Source organism: Phasianus colchicus, chromosome 5 (genome assembly GCF_987193195.1).
Source record: "Phasianus colchicus chromosome 5, bPhaCol1.hap1.1, whole genome shotgun sequence".
Taxonomy (NCBI): Eukaryota; Metazoa; Chordata; class Aves; order Galliformes; family Phasianidae; genus Phasianus; species Phasianus colchicus.
Window position 1 is genome coordinate 39,108,650 of NC_143440.1, and position 16,947 is coordinate 39,125,596.

Here is a 16,947-nt window from a genome sequence, read left to right on the forward strand (position 1 = left end):
TGCCATGCACCCCACTCTTGACAGCAGCAGGATTTTTCCTTCAGGTAAAAAGAAAAATGCATTTGAACATTTTCTCCCAAGGCCAAGAGGCTGAATTAAGCTATAGAAATTACTCCCAATGAGATGCAGAAGGACCAGGCCTAATATAAAGACCATATTTGGAGTTTAAAAGGAGCCTGAAAAGCTAGCTATCCTCCTGCTGCTCTGAAGCGTATGCAACCCCCTAGGAAGTAAATACATAAAACACATAAAACAGAATGGTGCTGACAGCTTTAAAGCACTAGAAAGTAGAGCAAGTGTATCCAGTGCCAGGCTAGAGAAGGTGTATCATATAATTTAAAAATAGAAGTATTTTTATGTAAGAAAAATGACATTTACACTCCTCTTGGGTAGCTTGAGTTTTTCCTTTAGGTTTCCCAGACAGCCTGCCAAGAACTTTCAGCTGTGTCAAAACAGAAGAGGGGCCGAGCCCTGGAACTTATGGAGATCTCATTGCCCTGAGTGGAATCTCTTTTTCACATATTCTCACACGGACTGGCACTGGCTTTTCAGTTTCAATTTTTTAACAAGGTCTCAGATATCTACTCAAAGTTGGCTTTGGATCAAGGAACATAAATGCTTGGCCACCTTGTGAAACCTATATTGCCAAAGGGAAGCACCTTAGAAAGCTGCAATTAGGACTTATCTGCATTGGGAAAATATGCCATTTGAGTAACGAACATAAACATGCTGCAGTGGGGAAGGCAAGGCTGGCACCAGCCTTTCACCATGAATTCAAAGCCAGGCACTACGGACCTCCTGAGCTGATAGCAACCCAAGCAAAGGAGGAAACCTCACAGCCCACGCAATGGGACTGCGTTCCTGCACAGGGGCTTATCAGCCAGTGATGGCTTTTACTTCTGTAGCTATGTGGGTATTCATACATTGTAACTCTCACCAATGAAACGTGGATGTAAGTAAACAGAAGTGCACAAGTGTGTTCCATAAGTGCATGGATGGTACTGACCTCCTTCTAAAACTATTCATATTGTCACAGTGGACAAACTGTCCTGGGCACTCAGCAGCAGCCCAAGTACGGCAGTAAGAAAGCTCCTCTCTTTCTCATAAGCTTGGAAAGTTCAAAGCTGGCAAGTCAGAAGGCTCCAGATGCTACTTTAACAGCGGAGACAAATCTGTCTCTGCTTGGAGCAGCATATTCAAATAACAGATATTGCTCTGATTTTCATTCTATCTGCTAGTTCTCAACGACAACAAGCTAATTAAGCTGGTTTTGCCCAGTCACAACTCGCAGTGTCATGTTTTGAGAGGGCGGAGAGCTTTACTACCATCCTTGGCCACTGAAGAGACTATTATTGGTTTCATTCTCCTCTGTAAATGAGCACATGGGGCACCTGTCACCACAACAGGAGCTGATTTCTAACCAGGATGAGTTATTTCAGCTATTTTTCAAAAGGGGGGAAATATACTCTCTCATCCAGCAACTTCTACCGCACACCCACGATCCTGCCTCCTGCTTGCTCCCTGCTCTTTTCATCAGTAGCTTCCCAGAGAGAGAAGAGCGGCTTTGGCAGAGCCTCCCTGCTGGCGCAAGGCTCCCAGTGTCTCCAGGCCAGCAGCACTTGCCACAGCTTCTCTAGGGCTGCATACAGCCTGTCCTCTAGTCAGGAAGGGAGGAGATGGCTCCTCCTGGGTGCTGGAGAGAGGCTCTGAGATCAGGAGGCAGGGCGGTGGGCATGTTGCAACTCAGCTTTCTTCCTTTTCCATCCCGAAAACAGCAGGCACCTCCTAGCAACTGCCTTGCCCAAACAGAGCCCTCTCAGAGGAAGCTTCCCACTCTCCAGGGCTTAGCTGTACTGAGCTGTCTGCGCTGTGTCTCAGCACCTTGTACCACAGCTATTTCCTCCTCCCTTGCCCGGGTTGCTGGGAAAACGCTTTGCAGGTCCTGGTTACCTCTCCTTTTCTCTGAAGAGAAAGGGTGTCTTGCTTGCCTAGTTCAGTACATGCACCCTTCGTGGGCAAGAGGGCCTCACGGGCACAGACCTGGCACACAGGCATCCTGGCACCCTGCTTCCATAGGAGTGACCTTCTCAGGTGCCTGTGGTCCTTCCTCCATGCCTGGGGCAGCTGGCCACGGAGCAGCCAAAGTCCAGCCAGAGGGCCAGGGGCACGAGCCCTCTCCACCCCCTGCTATACAAACAGGAATTATTCTGATACTCCAGCCTTAGGAAAATAAAGCTGTTTCCATTTAGCTCAGCTTCTGGGCTGAGGTGCAGCTCCACCCACGCAATCGTCCAGCGGGACTTCGCTTCCCCAGGCAGAGACTCAGGTTGAGATCAAGATGAGAGAGGATTTGCTGCCGGCCCATGCTGACAGGGCCTCCTGCACTCCCAGGATTTTGCTCTCCAGAATACTCTCTGCTCCAAACAGCTCAACACCAGGTCCTCTCAGCTTCTGTGTCAGCTAGCAGGTCCCCATGTGCTCTCAGCTGTCCAGCTCCAAATGTTCCCTGAGCCACAGCCTGCTGAAGGGACCTGGGGAATGGTATGCATCTCCCAGCCTGTATTGTGAGGAATGAAAATTTGAGCATCACCAGCTCCAGTCAGCAAAGCAATCCCAAAGCTACCCATCACCTAGCCACATCTTCTCCTCTGCAAGTGCTGAGCCTAGAGAAGGCTGGGTATTTTTCTTCTTTAGTCCCAGGAGGACTAAAGTTCCACGTGGAAAGCCATTTGGTGCCTCTTCCTGTCACTCCTGTGCCTCTCCAGAGCAGTGGTGCCAGCAGAAGCTCTTATTCCTGAAGAAAACACCAGTAAGAGCCTCCTTCAGCAGGACAGCCTGACACCGGGCTCTCCAGCTGCGGCCTAGCACAGCCACTGGCACATCACAGAAACTAGAACAAGACTGTTGGTTTCTTTTACACTGGGAAAATTTCATCAATTTTTCTAAGTATTTCAGTAGCAATTTTAAATATAAATCACTGGCAAGTCTGACTAGCGGAGGATAAGAAACCATGTTAAGCCAGCCCCACCTCTCAGGGAAGCAGGGAATATTTTGGTCCAAAAATGTTCTGAATAACCCATGATGCTGCTTTTCTACCTCTGCCTGAAGACTCCCTTCAGAACATAGTGAAAGCAGAATAAACACCATCTCTGCTCAGAGAGCAGGCCTCCGGGGAGAATTCATGTGTTTTGCTGAGTGTTTATGCAACATCTAATACAGCATTGTTCTAGTGCCTGACTTCAGAGCTTCTGATTGCTACGTCCATGCAAACAAACACATACAAAGCCAATATATACACAAATAAACAAAAACAGAAAGCAAATTCACTCATGTGAGTGTTGATTTCCTGTCTTGGCACAGCAAGAAGTGGCTTAGAGTTCTACAAGCCCCTACTCTTGTGCAATTCCTCCTTGTTAGCAATGAGAACATGCAGGGAGGCTGGGGACTGGTTGTTTGCCCTGGATCTAAAAGCCACCTCACAATAGCTGGGACCTGTAACCACCAGTGTCCTCAGTTCACTAGGACACCCAAAAGCTTCTTCTACACTTCCTTATTGACAAACTAGACAAGTAAGCCAGCTGTGGTGGGATTACAGCGGGATCACTTCACTAGAAGAGTTCAGTGTGCCCCTAGCACGACTCATCATTACCCAGGATGAGATCGAGGTCTGGAAAGTCTGTTTAAGCTGTTGCTCTCAGACTTATTCAGTTGAGCCCCAATGAAAGTGAACCAGTGTCGGCAGCACCTAAGAACTGATCCTTGTACCTGCAATTCTGAGCAAGATCTCAGTTCTAAGAAGGCCAATACACCTCTTGTATTTGCTTCTACAGAGCATTTGTATCGAGGAAAGCTGATGCAGAAGCACAGAAGGTACGTCAGCAGTAGCACAGAAACAGATGACGTTGCAACTGCAAGAACCAGGCTCCAAGATCAGGATGCTCTGAGAACACAGTTTCATGAGACAAATGATCATTCTGGTAAGTGGCTTCCCCTGGAAGGGGAGTCCATCTCCTTCCTTCCCCTCACTGCTAGCTTTGCAATTCTGTTCACTCCTTCTGGTCCTTGTGCTTTCTCAATAATCCAGTTTAGCCCACTGAAGAGGCAGAAAACTATCCTTAATTTTGCTGTGTTAGTGTTTTGCTGGTTTATCGAACTAAGCCAGCTCATGCAGGGGCCAGATTACAGCAGTGGCAGTGCAAAGCAAGCAGTATGAGGGCACAACTGGGTGCAACAGCAGCAGGCATTTAGGCAGCATAGCATTCCCTAGGATATCCCTCTTGCACTGCTCCACAGTTTGCCCAGAAGTTGGCTGGAGGGAACACTCAAAAATAACTGGGAACAATCTGTCAAACAGCAGCAAGACTTTTCAGTGTGACAGTTGTATACCGTATGTTACATTGTCCCTGGACAAAACCCAAGTAACTGAGTAGTACAGGAAAATCCCCAGGGGCTGAAGCTAGGCACACAGATGTGAACCAGTGGCAGAGTGTAGGCAGGCCTCCACTAGTCCGCACAGCGCTGCAAAGGACAAATATCCAAAGCTCTCACTGAAGTGAGGAATGGGGTGATGTCCTATGGCCTTCATGGGGAATGAGGGAGAAAGGCATGGCAAGATCCTTAACGGCATCCTATTTCTTTGGGATGGTGCCAAGGGATTTAAGGTATAGCAGGCAGCTGGGCATTCAGCTCTCCCAGCCCAGCAATCACTAGGCACTGAGTCTGTCTGGCCAGTAATACTCTGCAGATGCCTGCACGGTTTCGTGCCTCTGCACAGAGTCTGAGGTCATGTTCCTTACTGGGAAAGCCCCAAACAGGTGGTGTATCTGCAAGGGCACCACTCCTCCTCCTCTCCAGTCCTTGCACACAGAGGGGTGGGAAGAGGTCACTGCCAAGGGGACATTCATCAGCCATGAGTGGGATCGCAGGCATGCGCTAAGGCTGCCTGCTCACTTGCACACCAGCCTTTCTCAGGCAGTGATGGAACAGGCTTGGCCACCTCTCCATGCCAGAATCACCTTAGCCTTGCTAAAGTTGGTTCCCATCAGATAGTCTTTCGTTTGGGCACCAAGATTTCTGACTTTGTTTAACAGTGTGAGAGCATCTCAGAACCAGCTTGAGGCAGCTGGACTGAAGACATAGGCTCTTCTTTACACAAAAGAACAGATGATGCCACAGTTATGACCCTGAGCTCAATGTGCTCCTTGCAATGTATCACCTGTACAAACCTCTACTACACCAGTGCTGTGTCTTTGCTTCCACACCTGCTTGGGTACAAAAATGACCCAAGCAACAGCAGGGTGACACAAAAGTAAGGAACATCTGACCCAGTAATGTCAGAGCCTAGAGAGAGTTTACCTTTGAGATGCTACATTTATCTTCCTTTTGTTTATACTGGCTTTCGACAGCACACCTTGGATCTATGTAACTTCCCATGGATGCTAAATGGACACTGCCACTTTGGAAAGAGACTTAAGCCCACTCCCCAGCTTGCTGTCCCCACTCAGGCTGCTCAAAGGACAAGGTAAGCTGTCAAGCTTCTCGGTGCTCATACCCTGTAGGATTGCATCCCTGTTTGCGCCTATGGACTGTGATACACCCCCAGGGGACAAGCAGAGTCCCCCTGGGACAACAGCAGTGCACAAGCTGGGGAGACTTACCTGGTGGGTGCATGCTGTGCGACAGATGCTTGAGCCTCTCGTGGGGAGGCATCCCGTTCGGCTGTGCCAGTCCTCCTCCGCAGGGAGCCCGCAGGGGGCTGCAGGGCGATGCTGGGCGGGTGGTATTCTTGCTCAGGGACGACTTCTTCGCACCTGGAGCCCTGGAAGCCCGAGCGACAGGTACAGACATGGGGCCGGCTGCAGGAGCCCTTGTTCTGGCATGGTGGGTCACAAACAGCTGGGGGGGACATAGAAGGGAAGTTAGCAGGACATGGGGCTCCCAGCAGCACGTTTGATGCTGGGGCCTGGCTGGGGCAGCACAAGTGATTCTATCTCTGTTCTGTGGCAAGTGGTCTTCTGCTCAATAGGAGAAAGGTTCAGCCATACACTCCTCTGTTTCCACTTCTCCCCACTGGTCTCAGCAGAACACTTTTCAAGCAACATTCACTTAAGAAAGACAAAAAAATGGGCACTGTAGTCTACAGAGAGCATACAGCCTCCAGCATTGCTGATTGCTCTGGGCAGGAACAGGACCTCAATTCAAACCCAAGGGGAGGCAAGAGAAGCAGCTAGCAGACAAGATAACAGTGCTTCAATGCAGCTTCCTAGGAATGGTTTTTATGCTACCTTTCTGTTTTATTGCATTTTGGGTTCTGATTTGAATGGTCCCCCTTCCTGTCCCCTTCAGAGCTTGCCAGCTCTCCCTCCACAGCTGATTTTGGAGTCACCATCCCTGAATTCCTTCACAGCTATGGGTACTTACAGTTCATTAACTTTATGCCCAAACCACTCTCCAAGCCTGCATGTGTTCCTAATTACAGCACATCAGCTTCAGTTTGCACCCCAGGAGGAAAGTGCCATTAATTATAAGCTGGACCCTAACACTTCCCAAGTTAACAGATGCCAAATTGGGTTTATGACTCAGTTAGTAAGAGCCAAGGAACCATAGGTCGCTCAGGTAGGACCAAGTTGGACATTCTGAGCAAGCGTAATTGAGGAGGCACTGAAAATCAGTGTCTTCCTTCAAAGAAGAAAGGAAGGTAAGGGCTGGATGGCAGGAGGTGATGAAACCTCCCCAGGCAATGCAAGACAAATATTAACCTTCAGCTCCATGGAAATCTTGTGGACAGGTTGCAGTGTGCAGCCAGCACTTCTGCTCAGACCTGTTCCCAGGACTGCCTCAGATGGCTGAAGAAGGTCTGACATCCCACCACCACCAGGCACAGCTGCTGGGGATCCATGAGCACCTCTCTCCCTCCACAGCTCTGTTCTCACACTGCACTTATTGCCAGGAGATACAAACACATATGTGGGAAATGCTGCTTTTCTGGACAATAGGAATATCATCTAGTGACTTCCTTTTTGCTGAGCTCAGGGGATGCTCAGAGATGATGCTCTCTCCCATTACACGGAATTACAAATACTTTCTGGTGAGATGAAAGCTACTCCTTTCTTCTTGCTATAGCCTCATGTAATCATTTGCTCCTGGGGCTGGGGTCTTAGAGAAAGCAAAAGCAAGTGTCTCAAAAACTCTTAATAAAAGGATGAGATTTGGAACACTTCTGAAGTATTTTCAGTAACAACCTTTGTTTGTCCAAAAGCATGTAGCAGCTCGCTGGCACATCAAGCCTGTGTGCGAGGTCCTTGCAGCAAGGTAGGGCTGCAGAGGACAAGTGTGGTGTAGTTTACTAGCCAGGTAAGGGACAGCCACAAGAATCAACCTTCCATCACCTTGCAGACAAGCCAGGCCTGGGACCAAGCAAAGATACTGCAAGATGGTGTTCAAACTCAGGGTCCCTGCTCCTCTGCACAGGCTCTGGGACTAGGACAGTGGTGAAGATCTTCAGTGTAAGCTCTCTGGGCTGTTTTTCTGCTCAGTCCCATTTAAGTGTGAGTCAGTCTGTTCATCCAGTGAGGCATCCACAGCAAAACCGGGAAGGTGCTGAAGGACTTGTACCACTGGGGTGATTTAGTCCACTTGCTTGTGGAATAGCTTGCTTACAGAATAGCTTGCTTATTGATGCAAAATAATGTGTAATCTCAGCTCTAACCTAAAGTTCTGACTGCCTTAGAAAATCCAGAAGGAAAGGACAATTAATACAAGTGGAAGATTTGTGCAAGACAACAGTCAGTTAAATCAACGGCAATGTATGAATCAGAGTCTGAAAACATAACTGCAATGAAAACCAGCCTGTACTCAACAAAACTACTGTTGTTGTACAGAAGACAGAGGAAAGGAGAGAGCACATGAATGTCACCTCCGTTTTGCAGAGAAGCCCCAGGTGCTCATGCAACCATCCACAACCACAGCAGACAGCAAAAAACTCTGTATACTCATCAGGTATTTTAACCATGAGCTCATGTGTACAAGATTAGAAAATGGATGAGTTTATTAAGTCCTTCCCAGCATGCCAATTGGTTTCCTTTAAACTTTAAAATATCCATGGCAAAAAAAAAAATAAAATTCATTCTGCTTCACCAGCTCAGTCAGGACTGCTACCTGGGGAAGCAGCACACACTTCTGAAATAGATGAATTAATGTTGTGAGTCTGAGCAAGAGCATTCCCCTGCTCTTCAGCACAGGGGAAAGAATCAGTCTGAGTGGGGGGAAGATGAGCTGATAGGCATCTGCTAAGCTGTCTGTGAGATCATCCTCCTTAACTCCTTTAGCTTACTTTCATTTCACCAGCAAATGTCATCATTCCCACATGAGATATTTCTCTTTTTTATCCTTCCAGTCACTGGCTCTCTGAAAATTCCCCACTCCTTACTGCACTTTTTAGTCTTAGTAGCTGGAGCAAACCAAAGGCTGGGAATTCTGCCTAAGGTTTGAATTGTACAGAGGTGCTGCAAGAGTCCCCAAAAAAGCATTGGTGGAAAAGGAAGAACTCACTGTGCTCAGTAGGTGTCAGCAGCTGGATTAAAATAAGCATTTGGCTCACCCTCTTCCTGCACCCAGGCTCAGTCAGACCCACCAGAGCTGAGTCCTTCCCACAACCTGAATGCCAATGTCTTCCTTGCTTCACCACGCTCAGAGCCTCCCCCCACTGCACTTGCACCCTGCTAACTTCCCTGATATGCACCACACCAAATCCCTGCTAACTTCCCTGATATGTCCCATACCAAAGAGCATGGGATCAAAAATTACACAACATTACAGTGCAGAAATTAACCAGAACGGGCTGTTCAGCTTGCACTGGCAGCAATAAACACAGCCAAGCATCCCCAGCAGAAAAGCCCACGGAGGGAGATGGCTGGGAACACGGCGATGTTTACACACCATCAGTCTCCCTCCAAGTCCTGACTGAGATTTCGCATCCCCTGTTGGGGTGACACTGTCAGGCCCAGTCACGTCGGTGGTGTCCTTTTAATTAATCCTCAGGAACAGCAGCACCTGAGCAGGCGCTCAGCAGCCTGCATGGCCGCAAGCCCAGATCCACGGCTCCTACAAAAACCCCTAATGAGAGAAAGATGCTGCCACTGCTGGCCTCCCACTCTGTTTACAGACACTGTCTGGCAGCACAGCATGCTCTCTACCGTTTGGCTTCTGTGGATGAGGGGGAGAGGGAGAAAGGAGGTGAGTCAGCCCTTGGCCCCTTGCTCCCAAACAGCGATTGCTAATGCAATTATCCCAGCGCAGCCAAAGCACTGTGAGACCCCGCAGCAAACAACGCCGAGCTCCATCCCACCAAACATCTGGGCAGCTGCTGCCACTCGAGTGAGGCCAGATGCTCAGGGAAGTGCTGGGTATGGAGGCTGTTCCCCCTGCCCAGCATGGAGCCACGGCACTTTTGGGGATTCTTTTTGGGGCTGTGATGTTCGTACTCACGTTTGATGCAGTGGTTTGTGCCAGGAGCCACAGCCCAGCCCGAGCAGCACTGTCTCCCACAGACATTCGGCCTAAACGCAGAGACAAAAGAGAGTGATGAGAAGGGGGAGCTGAGGTCTCCGTAGCCAGCACCTCTGAGTCACCCGTCAAATTATTTCCTGCAGCAACTGATATTTCCTTCCAGATGGACCAGCAGCTGAGATCAAAACCCATCGGACAAGGGCTGAGTTGTTTGAGTGCCTGGAAGAGACCCCCCCAGGGCTGCGTGAATGCAGCAGTGTGCACAGTGCCTTATAAGCTGGGGCAGCGCTCAGATCCCAGCACTGAGAGAAAACATCCTTCTCCTGAGGCCAGCAGCTGCCACCTTTAACAACCTTGCGGCACTGGGGAGTGAATCAGGCCTCATTCCAAGCTGGCCGTTACACCCCATACAAGTCTTAGGCTGCCACAGTTGAAGATAACACATCCTCTCCAAACAGAGTGCTGCAGGGCCACTGTGCCAGCAGCCATATCCCTGCGATCGTTTGCCTCCACCAATCCTCCAGTGCAAAGCAATTTCTGCCTAATTCCAGCAGGCTCAGATCACTTCCATGGTTGTTAATTCCAGCACTTTGACGCAAGAATGTTTTGACTGCCCTTATACAGACAGCATCCTCCCCACCAGCCCTCACTGTCTGCTTTCAGGTGCTAATTGCAGGCCATGTACAGCTGTCAGAGACACCACTGCGCCTTGCAAAGCTGAAGCAGGCAGCTAACTGATTTCTTTGCCACTTTACGTATTGACATGTCCACAAGGAGACAGGATAACAAGCTGCAGGTTGCTCTCCAAAAGTATTTACTCACCATGGAGAGAAAGTATAAGGAATTTATAACCTCTGCATGTCCAGGTAGATGGGAAAGTATGATCGTCAAAAGATACAAAGTTAGAAACCGTCAGCCTGAGGGCTCTGGAAAGCCTCTGGAAACCAAGTCGGGAGTGTGGTTTATTTCTAATGCTGGACAAGGCAGTTAGGGCTTCTGACAGAATTTACAGGAACCATGGAAACATGCACATTTGTCTTCTAGACTGACTTTCACAGGAACACAGCAGGGTCAGAAGGTGATCCCGCTCTGAACTAGCACTCCATAAGATGGCAGCCTCAGAAGTGCCAGTGCTCCAGGTATGGAGGCTCACACTGCAAAATAGCCAGAGCGGCAAGCAGGCATGCGAGGATGGCCCTGGTGCTGGCAAAGAAACTCATCTGTTGGGATTTGGTCACCTCACACAGGAAGTGGAAGTGGTCTGAGAAGTCACATAATTTGTAAAGTGCTACCTGGTATTTCAGGATCAGTATTTTGTTAACCTGGTAGATTTTATCTGGAGAAAGTACTTAAATGCCCTTTGTGTGTCTTCCTGCAAATAGAATGGGCCAAATTAATTCCTGCATTCACTCACACCTGTTCTGGCTGGGCAACAGCACCGACTTTCAGCTTTTTGTCTGTGAACCCAGATATCTATGGATTTCTTCTTTAAGACCTCCCCAGAAAGTATCCAAGCAAACTCTCATTTACAAACTGTGTAAAAGCCCACAAAAAGCCTTACACTTTTTAAAGATGTGTGAATTAATAGAGAAAACCATTCTAGATTTATAGCAGGTATCCAGGTCTGCTGAGAGACTACAAGCATCAGCATAAGCATCTTTGCTTCAACTCTCACATCTCGCATTCTTCCCTTAGCATGGCACACACCTTGCAAGCCACATTCCACTAGTCTCTTCAGAGAGCAGAGCCCTTTCTCTTTCCAACTTCAACTTGCTGACATAATCAGAGGTTGCTTCTTGTAGGCATGGTAAGTACTTTCTCCAAAGAAGCTGTTTTGGTCTTGAGTCCCGCTGTAGGTTCTTGGTGGAATGAAAGTTCAAGGTTTGTCTAAGTGTCTCACACACACATGCCTGACTGCTCCCAAGCTGAGCCTTCCCTGCCTTCATCACTGTCCTACTGGCTACAGGCAACCACTGCCAATCCCTGAAGAAGGGAAACACGAGCACTGAGGAATGCTCCTCAAGAGAGGACAGCTTGGCACATTAAGAGGGGAGCAATTCTGCAGGGGGCAAAGAGAGCGCACGAAGGGGAACACCTCCTCTTTCCACTCTGATGAGGGGACAGCCTCTTTGATGAGGGGACAGGCAAAGGTCGAGGCAGGGAGGACTTCTTAGGCTGGGAGCACAGTGTTGAAAGAAGCAGCATGTGGGGCAAAGATGGAACAGATCTGTTTCCCACTAAGGAACCCCAAAGTTAGCAGTTAGGTGGGCTGGGGCATGTGCAGTAGCACAACAGCTCTGGGGGCTTTGCTGCATGGGACCCAGTGCCAGGCACATCTGGCTTTAGTTACAGCATTCAGTTGACATCTGCACTGGTTGAATGCCGTGTGGTTTCCTTGCCTCACAAAGAATGCAGTGCAAGCCCCTGGGGGTCTCAGGAGCACAGCATGTTTACCGTGGTTCTTGGCCAGCTGCACGTGCTGTCACCAGCACCAGAGTAAGCACATGACTCAGGCATGAGCCACCCCAGGCACACAGGGCTGCTCCCAGACTGAAGAACCACAGGCAGTCCAGCCTGGTGTCACCACCCCTGGCGGGCTGCTGGCCCATGGGACAGCAATGCACCCTCATCCTGGGCAGCCCATGGGAATGGCTCAGGATATTCCCAGTTGCTGAGACTTGGCTGTCTGTTACACTGGACTGCTACAGGATTCACAGATCATCCTGCAGAGCTGCTCTTAGCCCAGCTCAGTGACACAAGCTTCTTCCACATTAAAAAGTACCATGCATGGTGCTGGCTGCACCATCATAACCCATAACATGAGCAAAAGAGCCGCAGTAAGCCAGTCCTTCATAACTCGCCTTGCTGCCTCAGCCAGAGGCCACTGCCACCGTCAGGTCTCCATCACACAAAGTGGTAAGCAAGCATCCAGCACAAGAGAAGCCAGCAAGATTTCACAGTGCTATTTGAAACCTGAGCCATGCAATTGCAATGAGCACTGGGGGAAGGAAAACTAGAAAACAGTAGTAAGATCGTGGCTTCACATAGTTTAAGCATGTGCGCAGCCTTAGTAGTGATCACACAACGTTTCTGAAGCACTCAGCAGAACCATTTTTTTCAGCATTTGCTTTAACAGCAATCCATGCCTCATCTTTCAACTCCGCGCAGTGCTCTGCTGCCAGAGCCGCTGGCTCCATGCGGGTCATTCACAGCATCCTCACCAAAGGCCAGGGGACTATTAGATCACCAGGTCTGCCTTTATGCTGCATGACAGTGAACTCCATCCAGCTGCGTATGAAATATTTGCAGTCAGACCCAATGAAGAACATTAGCAAAAGGCTGCTGGCATCGATGAGCCACTGAAAATGCTCTGCCAAGTCCACATCAGCATTAACTGACTCAATGCCTGAGCAGTCCTATATACATGCTGCGGAGCGAGCTGATATCCCACAAAGCTGGGGTGAAGGAGGACTGCACGAGCACAGGCAGCATCCACAACCCAACAACTGGGGCACAAAAGGCACATAAAGAAAGCAAGAGGGAGATGAGATGATGGAATTCCCAGCCTGTCACTCTGGGATTACTTGTCAAAAAAGCCCCAGATGTCCCCAGATGTGAGGTAGGCAACAAAACTGAAGGCTTCCCCAGAGTATTCCCCAGTTACTGGGCCCCCTCTACTTTTGTATGCATCACTGAGATGTTTTCAAAGAACAGGAGGCATGGAGCAGGGGAACAAAGAGGGCCACATCATGGGGGACACAATGCTGTGCAGCAGGACCACCAGCTTGAGTGAGGAATACATCCAGCACATTAGTTGGCAAGTGCTAGGGTCATTCCAAGGGCCTGGGAGCTGCCTACCCTGACACTCCGGAGAAAAGGAGTTCTATGGACCAGAAGCTGCGTGGATGAACCTACAAACACTTCAAACACAGGTCTGAACACCTTGAACTGGGTAGCCACCTGCTCCGTGGCACTGGGTAGAAATAGCTCATCCACAGCAGCGAGGGGTTTGGTAAATGTCTGCAAGCCAGTCTGGAGGGACTGGGAAACAGGTAGGAAAGGAGGGCACAGCAAAGCAGGCAAAGATGTGTTGTATCTTTTCCCTTGCTCAGTGATAAAGGACAGCAGTTTTCAGCGATACTTGTTGTTGTGCCAGAAGTCACCTCACAATGAATGGGAAAAAGCAACCAAAGACAGTTCTGGCAAAGTGTGCTCACAGGAAAGTGTCAGCAGCTCCTACCTGCAGCACCATCAGCCACGAGCAGCGCCCCAGGCACACCCAAACAGTCCCCGAGCAAGAAACTCAGTTCTGGGTATGCTACTGTCAAACAAAGTAAGAGGACAGCTGTGCAGAGAAGGACATCATGCTAATTAACAGTCAGGTTTTGCAGCCCCAGGACCCAGGCTCACAGCGTGCAGGACGACCTGAGTGAGGCCCCCAGAGGTACCAGCAGAAAGCTGTGATTTGGGAACGAGGAAAGGCAACCCACGCACAGCTGGGATTTTAAGCCAAAGAAGCTATATAAATAAACAGCACCAGGGTGTAGCACAGCCTGCAATGCTACCTGAGGAAGGGAAACCGAAGGTCACCATACCAGAGAGTAGAGGGAGTGCAGTGCGAACAGCAGAACAGAAAATATCCCACCTGGCAAAAAAATGAAATCATGAAACGAAGCTCTTTAGGGGCCCTGAGTTTCCTGGATGGAAACGTGTCCAGTGCAGCAAGGGATGTAGGAAGATGGATGAGGTGGAAGAAGGGAGTCTCACAGAGCGGCTGGAGGCGGCAGCGAGCTCTCGGCGAGCGGTAACGCCATGTGGTTACTCACCGACGGTGACTTCAGCGCAGCTTTCATGTGAGAAAGCTCCAAAAGCAGCAGGTCACAGAGAAGTTTAAAAAGTGCTGATTTGGACTCCAGAAGAGATGGAAAGCCATTGACAACAAGCCATTAGATGCATGTTCCAGAGTTCACGTTCATGGGGATTGCAGCTCTCCCTCTCAGCTCTCACTTTCCAGAGCAGAGCGCACACGGACAGGGAGTGCAGCACTGGGGCACAGCTCCTCGTCCCCCTGGGCTCGAAGGCCCGTGGCAGCCCTGGGTACACCAGGGAGCTGAATCCCACTGACAACAGGTCAACAGCAATGCCCTCTGCTATGGGATGGACATTGTTTTCAAGGAGGTTCAGCACCCTTCCGCACAGTGTGAGGCTCAGGGCAGCCCCAGGTGCCACTGCAGTCCAGCTGCTGGCACTGAGGGCATCATGGGACCTGGAAAATGCTGCCCAGGGAGATCGCTGCCCTGCCACCCCACCACAGGAAGGCTGAAAACAATCAGCCTGCAGGAAGGATAACATCCTCCTGAGCCCAGGACTGGGTCTCCCAAGGAATCATTCCAATATGCTCTCCCTCCAAGAGGCTGGTAAAACAAGGCGTAGGTGTGTCAGAAACTGCCACTTACCTGCCATTAGTGATCAAGACTTCGTGTATCAAATATAACAGGGAAGAAAAGCAAGGTTGTGTAGTTGTAAGGGACTACATGAGCACAGGAACATGCAGAAGGTGCATGGAGACACCTCTGTCTTAAAAGTTTGCAGTGAGGCAAGCAAGGGAAAAAGAACATCAGGGATGAAGCTGCCTTTTGCACTCTAGTGAAGATACCTGCCCATATTGGAGAAGAATGTCTGCCCGTGTCAGAGAGAGTAAGCCCAGAGCCTGCACACTGTTTATGCTCAGAGTCAATACACACCACCATATGGGTCACTCAGGCTACCCATGCCAGGGCTCCAGTGGCCTGTACTACACTGGCTAGCAGAGATACTCATCGTGAGGGGCATCAGCCCTTGGGATCAGAGGCAGAGCTGCAGAGCAGGGAGCCTGGGGGTATGTCAGCACCGCACCATGTGTCTCGCTGCAGGCTCCCCTTCACTGCAGAGCAGCTGTGGCCCTGCCATATGATCTCCTCTCCACCTCCTCAGGGCTGTAGCCAGAGTCTGGAGCTGGAAGCGGTTCTGCCAGGCAACTCATAGAAGCCTCCCGCGGCTGAGCCAGCTGAAGCCATGGGAAGCTGCCGTGTGGAGTGCTTACAAGGGGCCCATTACGGGAGGACGGAGCCAAGAGGCCAGGTACCTGCAGCAAGAGCTGCGGCAGCCAGGCTCCATCCCGCCGGGCAAAACGAGCCGCCTGCCAAGCACGGGACACGGCACCCGGAGAGCGGCAGAGCAGCATCCACTGCCCACAGCAGCACACAGCTGCCCAACCCACCGGAGCCAGCAGAACACCGGACCCAGCTCTCTCACCCACGGCGCAGCCCCGCGTGCCGGGCAGCGGGCGCCGCCCCACTCTCGCACCTCGACGCACACGAACGGATCGCCGCACGCCTGGGACGGCCGCAATGGACCGGCAAACCGCTGGCGGAGGGCTCCGATGGGAGCGCGGCTTCACTCCCCTCCCGGAGGGCCGTCCCGCCGCGCCCGAGGAGGCGGTGGGGAGGCACGAGCGCGGCGCACACTTACCCCGCCATCCTCCCTCTGCCGTTCGGCTCCTTCGCCCGCGGCACGACCCGCGCCTTGAGCGCGCTCCTGGGTCGCTGCCGCGAGGGCTGCAGCCCCTGCGCGGGGCCGAATCCGGGCTCGGGGCGCTGCCTGCGGCCGTCGCTGGGGCTCTCCGCGGGGCCGCGCTCGGGGCGGAGGGCGGCGGGCAGGGCGGCCGGCTCCGGGGGGGCTCTGTGCGGCCGGGGCAGGCCGGGAGCGGTGCCCGTCGCCCCCAGGGGCGCGGCCTGACCCCGCAGCCGGCGGGGCTCGGCGCGGCGGGAAGCGCCGGGCTCCAGCCTCGCCGCCAGGTCCCGCTGGCAGTCGCCGAGTCCCAGCAGGATCGCGAAGGTGAGGGGCAAGACGCTGGCCGCGGCGCCCCGCATGCTGTCAGCCCGCGGGGCGGGCGAGGGCCGGCGGCGCGGGGTGGGCATCCCCCCGGGGGCTGGCGCTCCGGTCCGCCCGACGGAGCCGCTCCTCACTGCCCCATCTCCCCGCGGGGCTCCGCCAGCACCTGCTGCCCGCCGGGACCGGGGACCGGGACGGGGGCTGCCGAGCGGCCCCGCGGAAGGAGGAAGAGCGGGAGGAGCGCGGCCGTCCCGCCGGCGAGCTCCGGCGTTCCGCAGGCGGCTCCGAGCACCTTTGCGCCCGCCTCTGGCACTGCCAGAGCCTGGAGGGGATGGAGGATTTTATTTTTGGAAACCTCCCCCTTTTGCGTCTTTTTGATGCTGACATCCCCCCTCTCCAGAGGACACGGCTCAGCCCCCCTCCTTAGCAGAGGAGACATTCCAGCAACACCCACTTTGGCAAAGGGAAACAAACTACAACGGAGAAGCCTTAACCCCTGCCTGGCCGGGGAGGCCGACGCTCCGCCGGTTCGGGAGCCGCCCTCGCTCCCGCCGCCCCCACTGCCCG

The 16,947-nt window shown here is 51.8% G+C and overlaps 1 protein-coding gene across 2 annotated transcripts in view; it reads right to left on the bottom strand.

The window, feature by feature from the left end:
• Positions 1–16,701, bottom strand: part of LTBP2 (latent transforming growth factor beta binding protein 2) — a 60,209-nt gene extending 43,508 nt beyond the window's left edge. For both annotated transcript variants that reach the window (XM_090141373.1, XM_031593872.2), the window contains exons 1-3: positions 16,018–16,701; positions 9,487–9,557; positions 5,658–5,895 (exon numbers count right to left, since the gene is read on the bottom strand). In XM_090141373.1, coding sequence (XP_089997499.1) covers positions 5,658–5,895; positions 9,487–9,557; positions 16,018–16,466 — 758 coding nt within the window. In that variant the 5' untranslated portion in view covers positions 16,467–16,701. The remainder of the gene's footprint in view (positions 1–5,657; positions 5,896–9,486; positions 9,558–16,017) is intronic.
• Positions 16,702–16,947: the final 246 nt, after the last annotated feature.